This window comes from Canis lupus, chromosome 5 (genome assembly GCF_011100685.1).
Source record: "Canis lupus familiaris isolate Mischka breed German Shepherd chromosome 5, alternate assembly UU_Cfam_GSD_1.0, whole genome shotgun sequence".
Lineage (NCBI taxonomy): Eukaryota > Metazoa > Chordata > Mammalia > Carnivora > Canidae > Canis > Canis lupus.
Window position 1 is genome coordinate 13,126,826 of NC_049226.1, and position 18,727 is coordinate 13,145,552.

At 49.2% G+C, this 18,727-nt stretch overlaps 1 protein-coding gene across 7 annotated transcripts in view; it reads right to left on the bottom strand.

The window, feature by feature from the left end:
* GRIK4 (glutamate ionotropic receptor kainate type subunit 4) overlaps positions 1-18,727 on the bottom strand; it is a 422,971-nt gene that overhangs the window by 24,885 nt on the left and 379,359 nt on the right. For all 7 annotated transcript variants that reach the window (XM_038535885.1, XM_038535878.1, XM_038535883.1 and 4 more), the window contains 3 exons: positions 7,903-8,012; positions 4,289-4,462; positions 317-482 (listed from right to left, as the gene is read on the bottom strand). In XM_038535885.1, the coding sequence (XP_038391813.1) occupies positions 317-482; positions 4,289-4,462; positions 7,903-8,012 (450 nt within the window). The remainder of the gene's footprint in view (positions 1-316; positions 483-4,288; positions 4,463-7,902; positions 8,013-18,727) is intronic.

The following is an 18,727-nucleotide window of genomic DNA, read 5'->3' on the forward strand; positions in this document are numbered from 1 at the left end:
CTCTGTGACTATCATAAATAAATAAAAATTAAAAAAAAATAGTTTTGCCACATTGTACCGAAAATCATCTCAAGTGCCCCTCATAGTTCTTGGACAACACTTTGGGACAGGCTGATATTAACCCAGAGTGCTCTCAGGACCCCATTCCAGGGGTATTTTGCAGAGCGAGGGATAAATGTGCCCCAAGTGAACCTCCAAACTAGATGTTCGAAAGGGTTCATGGGATGAGGATCGATGTTTGTATCTCCGGAGGACAACCATCTCAACATTATTCTGCCCAATTGCCCCATGTTGGTGAGCAACCCGATGGGTTTACTTGGAAGAAGGTCATGCTGGAGCCTCCGTGAATTGTGCCATACTCAATGGCGGTCTGGTCAGCCAGGTCATCCACCGACTCAATGGGCACATCCATGCGCTGCACAGTCAGGAAGGCTGCCAGGTTGGCCGTGTAGGATGAGATGATAATCAGCGTGAATGCCCACCTACGTAGGAAAAGACCAGGGAAGCATCATTGCCTGAGCACCCCCAGGAGTCTTAGCCCCCATCCCCAGTCCTGTAGCGACAGAGGAGGTACCAGGTGGCTCTCTTCGGAAGGATCTTCCAGCTCAGTAGGGGAAGAGAAAGGAGGCAGGGCATATGATGTCAACAGAAATGAACAGAGTTTGTGAGGGTTGCCTGAAAGAAGACCATTAATTTTCTCATTTCTTAATGGAGGTGATTATTGGGTTGATGTTCAAAAGAGGTATGTCCATGTCCATGAGACCATCTCAGAGACTGTGAGGAATGCGTTAGTGAATGAGCTAAGGGTGCCAGCTCTGGGGGCTCTGTTTAGAGCCAGGGCTGGTTGGCTGCCCCTGTGCCCCTGTCTTCTCACGACAGAGCCAACCATCAGATGAGCATCGCCATGTACTGAGCACTTGCCATGAGCCACACACACTATCTCATGTACTCCCTACAACTAAGGGCGGTAAAATTCTTTTCCCAATTTTGCCAGTGAGGAAACAGGGGTTCAGAGAAGCAAAGGAACTTGCCAAGTAACACATGGATAAATCCATATTTTAATACCAGTTAGTTCTACCAACAGGAAACTCTTTCAGATGAACTGGTGACAAGCACCTCTGAACTTCTGAGAAGTTGGAATTAGAAACTACTCTTGCAATGGGCAAGCTATTTCAAAATAGAAGAGTGTTTTATTGGGTAGAGCAAACTCATTTAAAATGAGAATAATTTTGCAACTCAGGCAGTATATATATATATGCTAAAGCCATTACAACTAGTTTGTTCACTTAAGTAGGTTAAATAAGCCTTCTACCATCTGGTCAGCAGTGTGGATCTGCATCCCAATCCATTCGTTTATAGGGGTTCAAAGACATATCCAAGCATAATTGAGGCTGGATAATCACAAATTCTGAATCAGTGGAGTCTGAATTAATGAGGCTTTACTCATTATGAAGACATTGTCAACTAAAGCGTAGCATTTGCCATAGGATTCAGAGGTCGTCAGCTTCCAGGGGATTTTTCAGAGCAGGAAGGCCCATTGTCGCCTTCACCACTGTGTCCAAGGTCCCCTTTGGGCTGCCTCGCAGATGCGGAGTGACAGGGTCATCTACCAACTCAATGGGTATGTCCAGATGCCAGACCACCAGTGAGGTGACCTGGTTTTAGTTCTGGCCTTCTTCCACTCCACCTGTGAGACCTTAGGGGAAAAGCCACATACCTCCTCCAGCTCGTCTGCTCGGGGATAAAATGCCTGCTCTGCCTGTCTTTGGAGAATTATGAGATCAAATGAGAGAGTATGTCATTGGTGACTAATAATCTATAAAGGACCGGATGAATGTGAGATACAGAGAAATATAGAGACAGACCCTCACACTGAATATAAGATAAAAAGCATCTGGCCGGGCGCCTGGGGGTGCTCAGTGGTTGAGCATCTGCCTTTGGCTCAGGTCTTGATCCCGGGGTCCTGGGATCGAGTCCTGTATCAGGCTCCCTGCTTCTCCCTCTGTGTCTCTCCCTCTCTGTCTCTCATGAATAAATAAATAAAATCTTAAAAAATAAAATAAAAGCATCTGGCCACCTTTCCTATTTGTGACCTGAAAATGCTACGTATCCTTCCATCCTTCAGACCTGGTCTCCCTGCTCCTGCCTCCGCTCATACCCTCTGCTGGAAGTTCTTGTGACCATCTCTCAGGGGAGGTCAAGGAGGTGGGGGGGGGCACCCCCAGGCAGAGGCCAGCATTCTGAAGCAGCTGAGCTACTCAGGCTCCTGCCGTGCGCGTTCAAGAGCCCTGGGTGTGGACCTGAACTCGGAGTTGGCTGGGGAGGTTCCCTCAGCCCCATGGCTACACTCAGGCATCTGTCCCGCCCTGGGTGGCCATGCGGTGCTTTATACCACTAGTCACAAAGGAACAGGTCAGAGAGCAAAGCAGCTGGGGCAAGCCTATCATCTCCGCTGAGAAAAACAAATCACCTGCTCTCTCCAGAGGGGTCGGTGGAGCCTTGCTCCTGTGTCAAAGGGGCATTATCAGCTGTCAGGCTGGCATTCGTTAGCAACGTGGCATCCTCCATCACTTGCTCTGGGTGAGGAATCTAAGGTGGACTGGCATGGCCCTCTCTTCCGGTCTCTGATTCCTTTAGGGAGCCGATCAAATCGAGGCCTTGATTTGATAATTGAGAACTCCAAGAGGCAGAGAGGCTCCCTAACAACTCAAGGGCCCCCCTCCCACACACACACATAAAGAAGGCCCCACCATGCCCCCAGGACAGCTATTTAGAGCCCAGCTGGTGAGCCAGGGCAGGGAGCCTGCAGGACAGGTGTCCCTCCCAGGTGCTCAAGCAGGCATTCTCTGGAGGAGGGAATTCCTGGGTGTTGCGGAGCTGACAGGTGGATGAAACAGGCAGTGGGGCCTCCGTGTGGTGCGTGGGAGCACAGCCCTCTGGAAGGAAAGGCCCCAGGTAGAACGAGCTCAGAGTCTACAGCTGACTTCTGCTGCCTTGCAGGGCTTCTGTCCAGACTTCCAGGATTTTGAGGGAACTCTGCGATTTTTCTCACCAAGACTGTCCCTTTTTCTGGGGAACATTAAAACCCAGTTCTTCCCATTGATCCACTTGGTGATTTCTGAGCACCATCTATCTGGTGATGGGTGATCACCTTGCCCAGATGTTTTAAATTCTACTGTATTTATCATTTATCAGAGAAAACAAAAAGCCCAGCTGGGTTGGGGTCACTGTCCCAGCTGCATTTTTACCTCCCCATTAGCCTCAGTCCAGTGTCCTTCTGGTAACTATCCAAACGCTGGTGCCCAAAGGTGGAAACGCCACTTTTCCTTTATCCTTTGGCTTACACAGGCTGAGAAGGAGGCGAAGGAAGCAAGGTCATAAGTCCCATAGGCTGTGACAGCCAAACCCAGCAGTGGGTTTTTTTAAGTGAGGTTGGGGAACTGGAACTCTGCAAACTTGCCTGTCTCTGCCATATACATACATACAAATGTACGTGTGTGTGTGTGTGTGTGTGTGTGTGTGTGTTTTCATTTCTCCCTATAATGGTCTAACAGCAATGATTAGTCCACATATTTATGTAGCACTTTCAAGTTCTCAAATTGCTTTCCCACACATTGAATCACTCGACCGTATTCTTTTCGCCCTGGATGAGCCAAGAGGAGAAGGGAGTTTCAGGCCGAGGCTGGCTGACGGCCCGAGGTGGGGATCGCTCCTGAGATCCTGTCCGACTCTGAGCCACTAAGAGTTTGCATTTGCCCACACCTGCCGAGGTGGACAGGTCCCGCGAGGAGGCCCCAGAGCCAGGCGCCGAGGGACAAGTTCAAGAAAGCTGGTAGACGTGGCCAGATGTGACAGCCAGGTTTAGAGTCTTCCAGCAGGCACTTCCCGCTGCACATTTATATTTGCATAAATCTGCATATGCCTTGGCAGGCCCAAGCCACTCAACCTCAGGTCATTTTCAGGTCAGGGGGTTATAAGTGCTTTGCTGGATGCCTCCAAGGCTGTTTTCTGCATCCCCTTTCCGGCCCTGGCTCCCCTCTGTCTCCAGACCTCTGAAGCAGAGGGAAAGGGGAATGGGATTAAGATGGCACAAAGTGTGCCCAAGCCAGTGCTCCCAAGCCTTCTGGAGCTGGCCAAATATGCAGCTCAGCTCCCTGTTGGTCTGGTTTGAAAGGCAGAGCTCTGGGTGTGGTTCTTGTCCACCTGCAGCTGGAGAAGAGCTTAACTGAGGACCCCCTTGGTGTCCCCACCCCACTGGGCTTGGCCCCTTCTCTGTCCCAGATCTTACCAGACGCCACTGACGCAGCGGGTAGATAAGGCTCGGGGGGCGATGGTGGAACCCTGCTGCATGAAGCCCCCAACAGGAAACCAGAGGCTGTTGCCAAGGGAGTACTGATTCACTAGGAGGTTGCAGCGGCCCTGGGCGCACGGGTGGGGGCTGTACCACTCGTAGGGGGTCAACCTGCAGGAGAAACGGAACAGAGACCAGTGCCACGGAAGGTGGGCGTGAAGGAAAGTGCTGGGGAGAGTAGGAGGGGCTCTCCTTTCTGGCCTCACCTCTGTATTTCAGTACCTGGCATGTGGCCTGGGCTCAGCTGTTTCCCTTTGCTGGACTGGGATGCTCCCAACCAAAAAATCAGGGGCCTGGACAACCTTGGCAGGTTTTCAACTGTTTTTTTTCTTTTTTAATCAAGCCTCCCCCACATCTCTATTTCTCCAAAATGGATCACGACATGGAACTCCAAATACAAAATAGAGCAAAGTACAGGCCCCTGACCAGGATGTGTCAGGGGTAGACGGCCATGAAACGGCATCTTCTGCCACCCTCAGGCCCTGAAAGTGGTCACGGAGGGATCCGAGGGCTCCACGGAACCAGTGTGAGAATCCTCAGCCTAGAACAGTGGTTCTCAAACTTTTAGCCTCAGTCAGAATCCCCAAGGAGGTTTGTTAAAACACAGACTGCTGGGCTCAGTGCCTGAAGCTTCTGATTCAGGAAGGTCTGTGTGAGGTCTATGAATCTGGAGCTTCTTTGGTGATGTTGAGGTCCCCCGGCCCAGGGTCCACACTGAGAAACACTGGCCTAGACACTCGCTTGGGCTGTGGGTCTCAATGCTGTTTGTGTTTCACTCACCTGGGAGCTCTTAAAGCAATGCTGACGACACGATGCCACCCCCAGAGGTTCTGGTTTCATTTGTCCAGGAGGGGCCTGGGCGTTTGTGTTTTTTAAGGCTCCTCAGGTAAGGGTTGAGAAGGGCTGCTCTAAGCTCCCCACCCCTCCCTCCTGCTGTCCCTCTCTGATGTCCAGAATGTCCTTTCTTCCTGCCCACCAGACACACGCCTTCCCTCCTCTGTTCAGCGCCCCTGGCCTGTCACCACGCGAAGCCTCCCAGCTCTGATGAGAGAGAGGTGTATGGGTGTGTGGCGAGCAGGGCAGGCACCGGGTGCTCACACGCTGCTATGCTCATCTCCGGTCTTCCCGACCCTCCCCTCGGCCTAGTCTGTTGTTCCAGACCTGTTGTTCTACAGTGGCTCGCCCACATCTCCACTGCCGCCTCTCGTTCCTGAATATGACGGCAGTGTGTCATCGTTGGCCCGTGTCCTGAGATGGGCTCCTTCTCTCTGTGGCCTACCGAGCTGGCTTGTCCTCGGTGGTTTCCAAGCCTACAAGCTCTTGGAAGTGAGCTTCAAAGATACAGATTCCCCGGCCCCGGCCCTAGAGGTGCTGAGAGAGGCTCAGATCTGGGAATTCAAATTTTTACAAGCTCCCTGTGTGACTCTGATATCAGCCGGCTTGGGAACGGCTGCCTTAGCTGAATGGTTTCCAAACAGTTTTTCCCCTCCAAAATCTTACCCAGAAGTACCATAGATCAAGAGATAAAAAGTGGAGCTGGTCTGGATGAAGATGAGTTGAGGCCCCTGAGCTCTGGCTGCCCAGCCTCTTTACCACTCCTCCAAAGTCTCTGGCACCTCCCAGGAGCCTTCATACCCCATGGAACCCTGTTTGAAAACCAGTAGCTACCTGAGGTAGGTAAATTATCCTAGATTCACATATTATATATATATATGTATATATATATGTGTATGTGTGTGTGATATAATGTAGATATAGATATATAGACATATAGATATACATAGGTGGCCTTTTCTCGGTTAATCCTTTTGTTAATGCTGGATTTGGGGTGGGGGGCTGTGTGTGTGTGTATGTGTGTGTGTGTGTGTAGAGCAGGGAAGAAGGGCTGTTTAGGGCCCCAGGGCCAGTGGGAAAGCTTCAGGCTGCGGCAGGCACGGTGAAGCAGGCTTGTGTGTCTGTCTATCTAGGAACCAAGCCCTCAGACCATGTCCAGGGCCCTCGAGGTCCCTCAAGAGCTGTGCCTAGCTACACGCCGGGGCTCAATCAAAGAGGGCAAGAGGGAATTACCGAGTAGTGGAGCCAGGGCTCAGGCAGGCAGCTTCCTAAAAGCAGCAGCAGACAGTGTGGGGAAAGTGGGGAGGGAAAGTGTCATAGAGCATGCCAGCCTCCTGCGTGTCTCGCCCGTTGTCACTGACAACAGATACTTGACAGTGGCAATGCCTGCAGGCCCAAGGGGGTAGGTGGCACCTGAGCAGTACACACAGCAGCCTCTGAAGACTACCAGCTTGTAAGCAAGGCCTTGTTCTGTTTGGCTGGATCTCATGGGCTCAGCTGACTTCCCTGAGCTTGGCTCTGACCTCCACTGGAAGAGGCACAGACTGGGTGGTATGATGCTCCCTGGGCCGGCTGGGAGCTGCCCTGTGGGCTAGGCACCTCGTGGTTCCCTGGGGTTCCGTGGTCTAACTAGAGAGAGCACACGCTCTCCTTGAGCCATTGGGCAGACATGTTCATGGGGAAGACCTCGCTCCGCAGAGGTGGGACAGGTGGGAATCATCTGGGCCCACCACTGTGGCCCCGAGGCAAAGGGGACTGCTATGGAGACTTCTAGAACCGAGTCCCTGCCAGCTCTCTTGAAGCTCATCCTGCGGTCCTCTGCTCCCAAGCCACAGCCCTTTCTGGTCCTCTACTACGGTCTGCTGAACACAGAGCAGGCTGCGGGGATTCTGTATGTGTGACCCCGACCCACGAGGGCTTGTTCTGTGTCTGGACAGTAAGCCGGCTCTCCTGAAGCCCGGGTGACCCGGTGGCCCAGCCTCAGAGAGAGACGACCCCCTTCCATGCACACTGATGGGAGGCGGCGGCCACGGGAAGCCCCGAGGTTCTTCTTTAGGCCCAGGGACAGTTTCTGTTTCCCGGGGGAAGGGAGGGCTTAATTGTTCCCCAGCCCTGATCTGGACCAGTTGTCTCAACACGACTTGCAGATGCCTCGTTCCATCCCGCCCCCCTGTCCTGTGCCACCCTCCATGGTTCCCATCCAACAAGGCAGCTGTATTTTCCCTGGCAGATCCGGGCTGGGGTTGGGCCAGGCCCCCTTCAGAGGAAACCTTCTCCCTTGCCCAGGCTGCTGAGGCCTCTGGTCCTTGTCACTCAGCACTCTGGCAGATCCTGGCAAGGTCCCATGCCAGGGCAGCCAAACGCACAGTGCTCAGAGTGGTCTTCCTGCCACCCTCCTCCCTCTCCTCTGTCTCCCAAGGACCCCACACAAGCAGGGGCCCAGAGGTTGGGGAACGGGATGGGGAAGAGGCAGGGGGTAGAGAAGTAAATTCAGGCCGGTCTGTCTGCACCTGTGCATGGTAAGGAGCGTGTGCGCAGGAGGGGGACCAGGTAGGGCAGAGAGCAGGTGGGTCCCAAGTCCCTGTCCCCCCCCTCCCCCAGGGGGGCCCCAAGGTCTTCTGAACCCACCCCTCCGGCGCCCCACCCCACCCCTCCCATGCAGTTCTCAGAGGTGGACGCGAGGTGGCGGTGTGAGGACAGGGAAGGGGAGAGCTCACCGAGCCACTAGGAAGAGGACGCAGCTGACGGCCAGATAGGCTAGAAGCATGAAGAGCCAGACGCCCGGAGAAAATGGGTCCAGGAAGGAGAAATAGCCAGGTTTGCGTCCCTGGAAATGAAGACAAAAAACCAGATTCACCGTACCCGCTCAGCCAGGATGGCCCCTGGGCAGGCCGGGGAGGGCCAGAGTAGGTTCGGGGGTGTGGGTCTGGCCCCAGATGGCCTGGCCCCCCGGGGTCTGGGTGACTGGTTTAAATGGCCCTGGGCTGAAGGTGCAGAGGGGCTGCTCTGACACCTAGCCAGCCCTGATCGCAGCACCCAAACAAAGGGACAGCTGGGGCCACCTCACTTCCTAGGTTGAAGGAGGCTTGGTGCTGGGCAAGCGAGCAGAGCCCCTTAGGCGCTGCCCTGTGTGCCCCCCACCCCCACCCCACCCTGGGGACAGTGTGGTGACGCCCAGGGGCACCTTAGAGCCACTGGTGTCCGCGGCGGTGGAGTATGCAGCACGGCTCTTAGACACTCACGTCCTTCTCACGAGGATGCTAACTAACGTTCCAGGCGCCTTGGTTTTTTTTCTTTGCAGGGTGATCACACACAGTGAGATTTCTCACATAAACCTCAACACGGTGCCATGAGGCAGATTATTATTTTCATTTTACTAGTGAAGAAACCGAGAGCCTAGGGCAGTCGAGAGATGTGTCCAAGTTCGCACAGCCAGTAAGCAGGAGAGCTGGGGCTCCAATGCACGTCTTCTGACACAAAGCTCAGGGCTCGTGCCATCATGTTGTGGGGAAACATGGTCTGTCCCCCAGTGCAGGGGTGGGGGGTGCCTGGCCAGAGTCATGGGAACCAAAGGATGGAGCCAGGAGCAGGAGCCTAGGCATCAAGCCCTCAGACATTTTCTGGAGGAAAGTGAAATGGAATGAGCAGGATGGAGTTCACTAACCCACTCTGTCCACGGTTGTGTGCTCTTGGGCAAGTGCACGCCCTTCTCTGGCCTTGGCTGGAGCCACCTGAGATCAACGGGGACACACCGGTGGCTTATACAGACAGCCCTCACACATCTTGCCTGTTTAGCCTGCATTGTATTCGTTGCTAACGTAAAATGATTGGGAGATTTTATATAAAAATCCAAATTTCTGGCTTCTCTCACAAAACAGGGTGGTCTGGAAACTCTGAGCCTAAATCACCAACCAGCTGGAGCCCCCTCCACATACGGCCTGCTCTCTCCAGCTCTTCTCTCCATCCTTCCGCATCCCACCGTTTCTCAGGGCAAATGGACGTGAATCCTAGTGCCCTGTCACTCACGACTATTTCACTCCGTGTCTTACCCAGGGGGAAAAAAAATAATCTTTCATTGTTGCTTTCTGAATCTGAAACCCCATTAGATGCTCAATGTCAGAAATCTATACCTGATTATATCACAACGAGTGAATTGAAGAAAATGACAGCACTATTTAAAGCTGCCATATTTGGTTATGGGTGATAAGGAATGATGCACAGTCGTGGGAAAAAATCCTGGAGACTGAAGTTATAAAACACAGAACATCACACAAACAAGGATCAAGACATAAACACAGCTCCGCTGGAAACGTTATCAGTCATGTTGGCAGGGAAACATCTGATTCTACTGGTGATTGACTGACGCCAACCAAAAGAGCAAGGAGTGGGCAGTTATTTGAGATTTGGGTCTGGGCTTATACTGCCTTGGCTAGGGCTGAGCCCAGGCTGTTTCTATGATGTCAAAGAGAAGTATGTTATTTGCAGGCTCTGAACTCCTACTATTTTTTTCTATGCGGATGCTTTTCAGATTGCTTCCTTCCCCAAAGACGTCTGAGTTACTGGTGCTTGGGGGGCAAATCAGGTGTCATATGCCACAGACATTTCTTCCAAATACCAGATTTTCCTTAACCCAGAGGATATATGATGGTGATACTTTCTTTCTGAAGGACTCAAAATGTTTCACTATGTTCTTTTGATTTCAATACCCAGTTCTCTATATTGACAGATGGAGGAACTGAGACCCGGGGAGGTTAAGTGCCTTGCTCAAATCATTGGCGATGGCTTCAATTTCTCTGGTGCTCATTCGTCAAGCTGCGCCATAGACACGCCACCTCTCCTTCATTCGGATGGCTGCTGCACCGCGTCTTCTTCTACTTTTTATCTTTGCAACTTGCTCCAATAAATTCCCTAATTAATCTCACGCCTTCTCCCCCATGCCAGCAGAATTCCAACCTACTCTATCTCAACTCCTTCAAGGACTGTAAAGCATTATTTATACCCGTCATCATTTATTTTGACTGCTGTATTTATAGGCATTTATATTGATTTATACATGTCCTGTTGACTGCAAGTCGGGACAGTTCCTTCTGGTGGCTACAACCACTTTGAAGGTAGATAATTGGTAGACTATATATATATAGTCTATGCCCCAAACATCCAGGACAGGCCAAGTTCTGCAGATGGAGCTGATGATCAGATGGCACCAAAATTTAACTAGTTCCTTGGCGTTTTAAAAAAAGTTATTTATTTATTGGAGAGAGAGTGCATGCCTGCACAAGTGAGCAGTAGGGAGGGGAAGAGGGAGAGAGCAAGAATCTCAAGCGGACTCTGTGCTGAGTGCAGAGCCTGACATGGGGCTTGATCCCACAACCCTGAGGTCATGACCTATGATGAAACCAAGAGCCAGATAAATGCTTCACTGATTGAGCTAGTGATTCCAACCTCAGTTCCACCTCAGCCTTTCCAATTGTGACTTCATTGACAGAGTGGGTCAGATGTGTGGAGGGTTCTCCTGTGTCCATTGATGGGCTGCGCACCTTAGTCACTGTTTCCTTCGTGGTGACACCACACAAACTAATGACACCGACTTTCTACCTTCCTTGGAACCCTTCTCCTCTCCTGCAGAGCCAAAGACAAAGGCTCCTCCTGTCCTCCATGAGGTCTTGCCAGTCTTGAGAACTAAATGGCAAGGTTCAGAGGTTTCTTTAAACTCCCAACAGTGGTTGATAGTCAATAAAATACTCTTTAGGGCTGAAGAGATAAAAGAAGACATTGTCCATTTCACCTTCTAGAAGTAGCAGAAGAAGATGATTTCTTCCTGTCCCACCCCAGGAAACCACGGGTAGCTTTCCTCTGTGTGTCTACAATAGACTGTCTTTTAAAAAAAAAGAAGAACAAGATTTTATTTATTTCTTCATGAGAGACACACACAGAGAGAGAGAGAGAGAGAGAGAGAGAGAGAGAGAGAAGCAGGCTCCATGCAGGGAGCCTGATGCGGGACTTGATCCCAGGACCACAACCTGAGCCAAAGGCAGACGCTCAACCACTGAGCCACCCACGTGCCCCTACAATGACTCTTCCGATGATAGTTCCAACCTCTGAAGCCAAGAGGGAAAAAGAAGCAAGCAATTAATTCCTCCTCACATAAAACACCCACATGAGTTTGTTGCCTATGTAACTCACACGCTAGCATATCTATTTTCACTCTGCTGGTTGGAAATCTAGTATGAGGAGATTTAAATTCTAATCCCGGCATGGACTTTGACTTGCTGAGTGATTCCAGCACTCAGTTGATAAAGCCACTCAACTTCTCTGGGTGCCATTGCCATCTTCCAGAATGGAAGCCCACCAACAACATGAAGGAGAATGTGAGAGTTACTATAGTAATGCTGATAAAACACCTGGAGCTTCTTGAGATAGGAGTGCTCAATAAATGACTAATACTAAAATGACGACACATCCAGGAAACCATATTTCCACGTTATGGGCTATCGCGTTACTTAGCCTTAAGGAGTAGAACTCTGCTCATTTTCTGTTTCCTTATAGTAGAGTATTAAGCATATTAGAAATGATTCACTGGTTTACTTAGCATTGTTCTCCATTTTTCTAGGCAGCCTTTCTGAAATGAAACAGACCTTCTTGAAAAAACGGGTAATATATCCCGCGAAAATGCTGGGCATTAATTTAATGCTGGCATTTATGTCTCTCTCACTTTTTAATCACTGTCTGCTTTTTTTTTTTCTTGACAGAAGACTCTAGCTAAGAGTTAAGAAGAGAAGAACAGACTATAAGACATTCTCATTTGTTAATCAAAGGTGGAGCAGGACATGGGGGGAAATAGTAAAGTCATATTTTCCAGGCAGTCTTAGGTGTGCTGGCTGGCTTGGGACACTATTTGAGCTAGGACAGTATAGTAGAGATAGTATCCTCGGATTAGAAAGGATCTAGAAAGTTCCCCTGAGTCATGGCCTTGACACAGAGAAATACAACTAACTATACCACCAAGATGAGTTGTTGGAAGTGTATGGACTTGGGGACCAGAAACTTGAGCTCAATGCCACCTCCATCATCGTGCTCTCTCTTCTTTCCATGGCACCGCTAGCCACCGCTAGCCTGAGCATTCTTCTGTGTAAAATGGGAACCACACTACCTGCCTCGGGGGATTGCTGTATTAAAGCAGAGACTCTATGCGAAAGTGCTTTGTAAATAAAGAGATGCCAGACAGATGTTAGTCAACACACAAACATCCTGGACGTATACCCAACCTCCTTGAATATGTCAACACTGAATTTTTAAAATGTAATTACCCATTTGGGGGCTATATGTGCCAAATGTCAAATCTCAGGTTGGCTTCTGGCACACTTGGTTGATGTCTTGCTACAACAGTCAGTGTGCGCTTGAGGAATACAAACTTACTTCGATATTAATCTGAGCAAAACATCATTAGGCAAATTGCTGCCGCAGAAAGAAAGAGAGCAAATCTACACGATATACTCTAATGTTAAATATGAATGTTTTTGTTTTCTTGTGCTTGTCTCTCCTCCATTCACACAGATTTCGGAGAGCTCACGGTATGCCTCAGTGTCATAAAACCCCTGAGTGCAGATGCCCCTGGGGCTCTACTGCCACAGTACAAACAGAACTTCTCAGTAAGAATGAATGAGCTGATGTGCCAAGGAAATCAAGAGAGTCTTGAACTTCAGATGTCCTGTTATTTCATTACCATCTTTGGAGCAACAGGGGTACTCAGACTTAATAAGTACCCAGATTCTAAAGACTGGACCCTTTATGTGTGGTCTGGAAGCTCATCTGGCCCCAGCCAGGGATTTCAGTGCTTTCTCAGGTGGGTACTACACTGTATGTGGGATATGCAGGCATTGGTAGGGAGGGAGTAATGCGTCCTAGTGGCAGCCGTGCAGGCCTGGAGCAGAAGATGTACCTGGGCTTCCTGAAACATATGCCCCCCCCCCATCTCTTCTTGTTCTGAAGATCACTAGGATCAAGACCAGAAAGAAAACAATAAATCTATTTAGGTCACTCATCCTGCTGCCTGGGATATGAGGCCTTGGGACAGAAGCCAGGCTCCTGGGGCTCAATCAGGAGCCAAGAAGGAAAGTGATGCTCACTGTCCACAGGACCACAGGGCACCTCCCTCATCCTGCCCCCCCCACCTTTCTTCTTCCCATAATTATGAAGCAAATACCACCTATTTAGGATGATCACATTTCCATGCCAAAAATTGTACCACAAAAGTTTACAGCCTGACAGGAGGATACCTTCTCCTCAATATATCTCCCACTAGGATCCACTTAGGGAGAAAGATCAAGAATAGTGCAATGCAGTATATACATGCTATACTGGAGGTGTGGGCAGAGGGCATCTGCTTGGGGAAAGAAGCAATCAGCTCCACCCAGGGAAGTCACATTGAATAACAAGTGCCATTTGAGCTGGGTATTGAAGGCTAGGGAGGAGTTTAATACATTAATTTAATACATGGTTGAGAGGCAGGAAGACAGGTACAAACCAATAAGGAGACAGGAAGAGGCCAGCACGATGCTGAAGCAGTGAGCAATATGGAGTCAAGATGCCTGTAGCCAGGAGCTGGAAGTGGAACAGGAAAGATAGGCTTTATTCTCCATGCCAAGGATGGACTTGGTCTTGTAAGTGATAGGCAGCAAGTGATTTTTAAGTAGGAGCCTGATGTGATTTCATTTGTAAAAAAAAAAAAAAAGGCGACAGTAAACTAAAAAACTTTAATTCTCAGCAAGTTGCATACATTTACAAAATATAAAACCTAATGCTTCGGATCCCTGGGTGGCGCAGCGGTTTGGCGCCTGCCTTTGGCCCAGGGCGCGATCCTGGAGACCCAGGATCGAATCCCACATCGGGCTCCCGGTGCATGGAACCTGCTTCTCCCTCTGCCTGTGTCTCTGTGCCTCTCTCTCTCTGTGACTATCATAAATAAATAAAAAAATTAAAAAAAAAATTAAAAAAAAACAACCTAATGCTTTATTGTGCATAGGTCAGGCACTGTCGTAAGTGCGTTACTTATGTATTTATGGATCCTCATTAAATTTGCATGACAACCTCTTGTCACAGATGAGAAAACTGAGACACGGGGGACATGCAGCAAGTACGTGTCAGGTCTGGCTCCAGAATTTTCTCTCTACTGCTTCTTAGTGAATGCTAGCAATGGCTGTGGCCCTTTAATGGGGATACAGTACTGGATGAAAAACACCCTGACCTCGAGGAGGATACAGGCCATCAGAATGGCAGCAGTTCAGGGCAGAGATAAGGAGAGCCTGAACCAAGGTAGATCCAGTGGGGGTGGAGAGCATGCTTGAGAATGATTTAGGAAGTGAGCTGACCAACTGGACATGTGGGGTAAGAGAAGTGAAGGGCAGCTCAGGTGACTGGATGGAGATGCCATCATGTGAGTGGAGCAGAAGAGAGGAGGAAGGACTTTGCTGAATACAGTTTGTGACACTGTATTTGAGGCGCCCATGAGATAGCCTGGTGATGTCTAGTCACCTGTTAGAAATACGCTTCTAGAATTCAGGGGGAGTGGCCAGGGTTGGATTTACAGATTTGGCAGCGGGTGAGATTACCCAGGCAGACAGCTGTCAGAGAGAGAAGGGAAATGGGTTTGGGTCATTCACAGGGCAGGCAGAGAGAGAGACGGGTCAACAGAAATGCCGGAGGGGCAACAATCAGAGTGGAAGAAACAATGACCTGGACCCCAGGAACCGAGAGAGTTTTAGAAAGTGGGAGGGATCAACGGTAGCGAATGCCAAAGCCAGAATTCTCAGCCAGCTTCTACGTGGCAGGGTGTAGGTAGCCCAAAGAGTGAAACAGTCTTCTGATTTTGGTCCTAGAGATGCCTGAGTGGAAACAGAGATTATACCCCCAGAGAAGAAGGAAAACACTACATCATCGGGTCCTGGTGATCTCACGGTTATGAAAATCCCTAGGTAATCCCAGACTGCTGGAAATTCACACATCATTTCTGATGGTCTCTAGACTTCAGGCACATACCCACCTCCCCTTTACTATATTTCAGGGGGGTCTTGCAGTATTTTCAAAATAGGTAATTATACTTTGGGTTAATTATTTTAACCTTTGCGCACAGGCTTCATTATCACCAGATGCTCACATTGTGATCATAATCACTCATGACTCCGGTGACCTCAGATATAGAATTAAGATACGGATTCTAGGTTTATTCTAGATTATAAACGAAATGAAATTAATCATACTTTCATTCACAGATCAAACTATCAACTTGAGAAAAATTCACAAAATAATAAACACCCAGGACTCAACTTTAATTTTGTTAACGAAACACGACTGTATCAGAGATAGCTTCTCTATGTAATTTTAGACCGAGGCTTTTGTGGTGAACACCGCTGGGCCATCCTCTGGCATTAGCTGTTTCTGTCAACTCGGTACAGACATTTCAGAGAGGGCAATGTTCACCTCAAACCTATTTTCTCCAGGTCTCCCCCAGTTTCATTGATTCAAGATTGTTCTCTCTCCAGCTGACTTTTTCGTACTTTCTAAGCATACTGCCTCACACACAGAATGCACTCAATAAATATTTGTTGAATAAATGCATAAACTGTCAGTTCTGCTTACTGTAAGCTGTTCATGCCAGCACTCAATTTTTACTCAGCTTGGCCCCCTGTTATAAATCAGATCTGAGCAGCCATGTGGCATGCTAGTGCCTCAGTGTGGAGGCTGGAAGAGGGGAGGAATCCTGACCAGAAAGGGGAATCATATCAGTTAGGATTCTCCAGAGAGACAGAACTCGTAGGATACGTGTGTGTGTGCAAACAGATTTATTTGAAGGGATTGGCTCATGCCATTGTGGGAGCAGTAAGGCCAAAATCTATAAAGCAAGCTGGAAACTCAGGCAGGATTTCTTAAGTGATAGTCTTGAGGCACAATTTCTTCTGCTCCAGGAAACCAGTTTTTGCACTTAAGGCCTTCAACCGATTGGATGAGGCCCACCCACATTATCAAGGGTAATCTCCTTGATTAATTAATTAATTAATCTCTTCCTTTACTTGAAGTCAACTGATCATCACTGTTAATCACATCTACAGAATACTTTCACAGACTATTTAGGCTGGCAATTGACCAAACATCTGGGTCCCATAGCTTCGGCAAGCTGATACATAAAACTTCACATCCCAAGAACTAATACAGTCATAGGTTTGTGGTGGTAGGTAACATCTGGCCAGCAATCCAATGAAGGATGTCTAGAGGATTGGTGAGTGGGAGTTTGGTTCTGGCCCGAGTTGATATTCCGGCTAGTGGTGTCCTGGGTGGTGAGGGTAGCCTAGCAGTAGATGTTCCCGGGCAGTGAGTAGGAACACTTGGGATCAGGTGCCCTCAGTTACATGATGCCTCGTGGTCCATCAGGTCATGAGTGGGGCTCTAGTGTCCTTGGCATTAATCAATATATCAGGTGTTATGCTATATGTTGGCAAATTGAACTCCAATAAAAAAAAAATCAATAAATCAAGGCCAGAACCTAGTTGTATAGCCTGGCCATAGCGACATAGTTTGGAAAAAGGTTCTATGTCCCTATTTCTTTGGGATGCTGCCTCAGGGCTCAGTTGCAGGAGTGGGGTGAGGTGGGCTCAAGTGCTGGCTAGAAAATCACCTAAGGAGCACAGACGGGCGTAAGGATGACAAGAAGTCCTAAGAGTGAGGATACCTGGCTTCCAGGCTCAGCCCTGTATTGGTTCCAAGTGTGACTTTAGTTTCCTTACCTGTCAGATGAGAATTATAATACCCTCCCTTTTCTCAAAGAACAGTCCTAAGGACCAAATGGGAAAAGGTGCATACGAATGCTTTCTAGGACAAGTTACCCAATGATCACACAAATGAGGGGGGGCAACCTGCTGTCAGAGAGAGAGCACATGCTCCAGTCACACCATTCCTGGCTTTGAACTCTGCTCTTTCACTTACTTATAAGAACAACACAAGTGCATCAGTGTCCTGGGGCTGCTATAACAAAATACCACAAACTGGGTGGCTTAAAACAACAGGATCATACTGTCTTATAGTTTGGAGGCTAGGATTAAAAATCCAGGTGTCAGCAGGGCCATGCTTCCTCTGAAGGTTTTAAGGGAGGATCCCTCCTGTCACTTCTAGCTTCTGGTGGTTGCTGGCAAGCCTTGGCACTTCTTGGCTTGTAGCTACACCATTCCAATCTGTCTCCAAATTCCCATGGTCTTCTCCCCCGTGTCTACATTTCCATCTTTTTATAAAGACATCAGCTATTGGATTTAGGGCCTACCCTACTCCAGTATGACCTCAGTTGGATTATATCTGCAAAGACCCTATTTCCAAATACAGTCACATTCACAGGTCCTGGGGCTTTAGAACTTCATCATGTCTTTTGAGGGGCCAATTCAACCCTTAGGAATAGTCCACATCATCACAGGTGCCTGAAAGAGCGTCTGGCACATAGGAGGCTCTCAATGAACGGGAGCTTTCATCATGGTGATAAAGAGGAGTGGGGGAATCACTCGCTATCCCCCTTACTTCACAAGATGGACACAAAAATGACAGCGTGTACGATGACCAAATCTTCACATTGCTTTCTGTTTTAGCCTGGGGAGCTTGGGATTTCCATGCTTCTTCTTCTAGATGATGTGACCTCCTTTTCCAAGCCAGGCAGTGATCCTGATGGATACTGAGGTCCGGCACAAGACAGCGCCCCTCTGAGCTGCTGGAACAGGCTCCATGACAAGGAGACCTTCCCTCTTATAGGAATGGGCCACAGTTCCTGATGCCCTAGCACCCTGCTACGTGAGCCCAGGCTGGGACTGTGAATACAGACAACACCCTTTCTCTGGGGCTGGGATTTGGGGCCTGGGAAGGGGTCAGAAGTAGAAGGTCACTTCCTCAGCAGGCCCGTGGGATGAGTTCTTGATTCCTTCCCTGTTAGGCAGCCTTGTGGAGCCAGGTAACATCCTGGAAAACACTATGTTAGTGTGACCTTGGACACCTAGGGTGACCTAAGCATTGGGAAAATCCATATAATAGCTGTGCACTTAGAGTCAGTTTGGTAAAAGGATGAGAAGAAGGCTCTTCTGGTTCAGTAAGGAAAATCACAGTCAACTACATGCTGGCAGCACACCTATTATCCACTTTGTGAATGAGGCACAGCCAGCGTTCCCTCCTGATGTTCCCCCCCAACAGCCAGTGCATCATCAGGTCCATCCTCTACTGCCCATTGGTGTGCCTTCACAAACTCACTTAGACACTCACTCTAGCCAACCTAACCAGAGAAGTCTTTCTCTCTCTCTCTTTTTTATTTTAAGGATGCAGAAAAGGAGACAGGCCAGATATAAGTGACATTATTTCTTCACGAGTATGGGTAACCCAGAAAGGAAGGAGTCTGCGTTCTCTCACTAGATGCAATGCTCGGAGTGAACAGAGGTGCATCCAGAAGTCAGCGAAGCCCTTGAAAATGCTGGGGTGACCTATCTGGACTGGGGATCCTGTCCCTAGGAGGAAGCAGAGTGA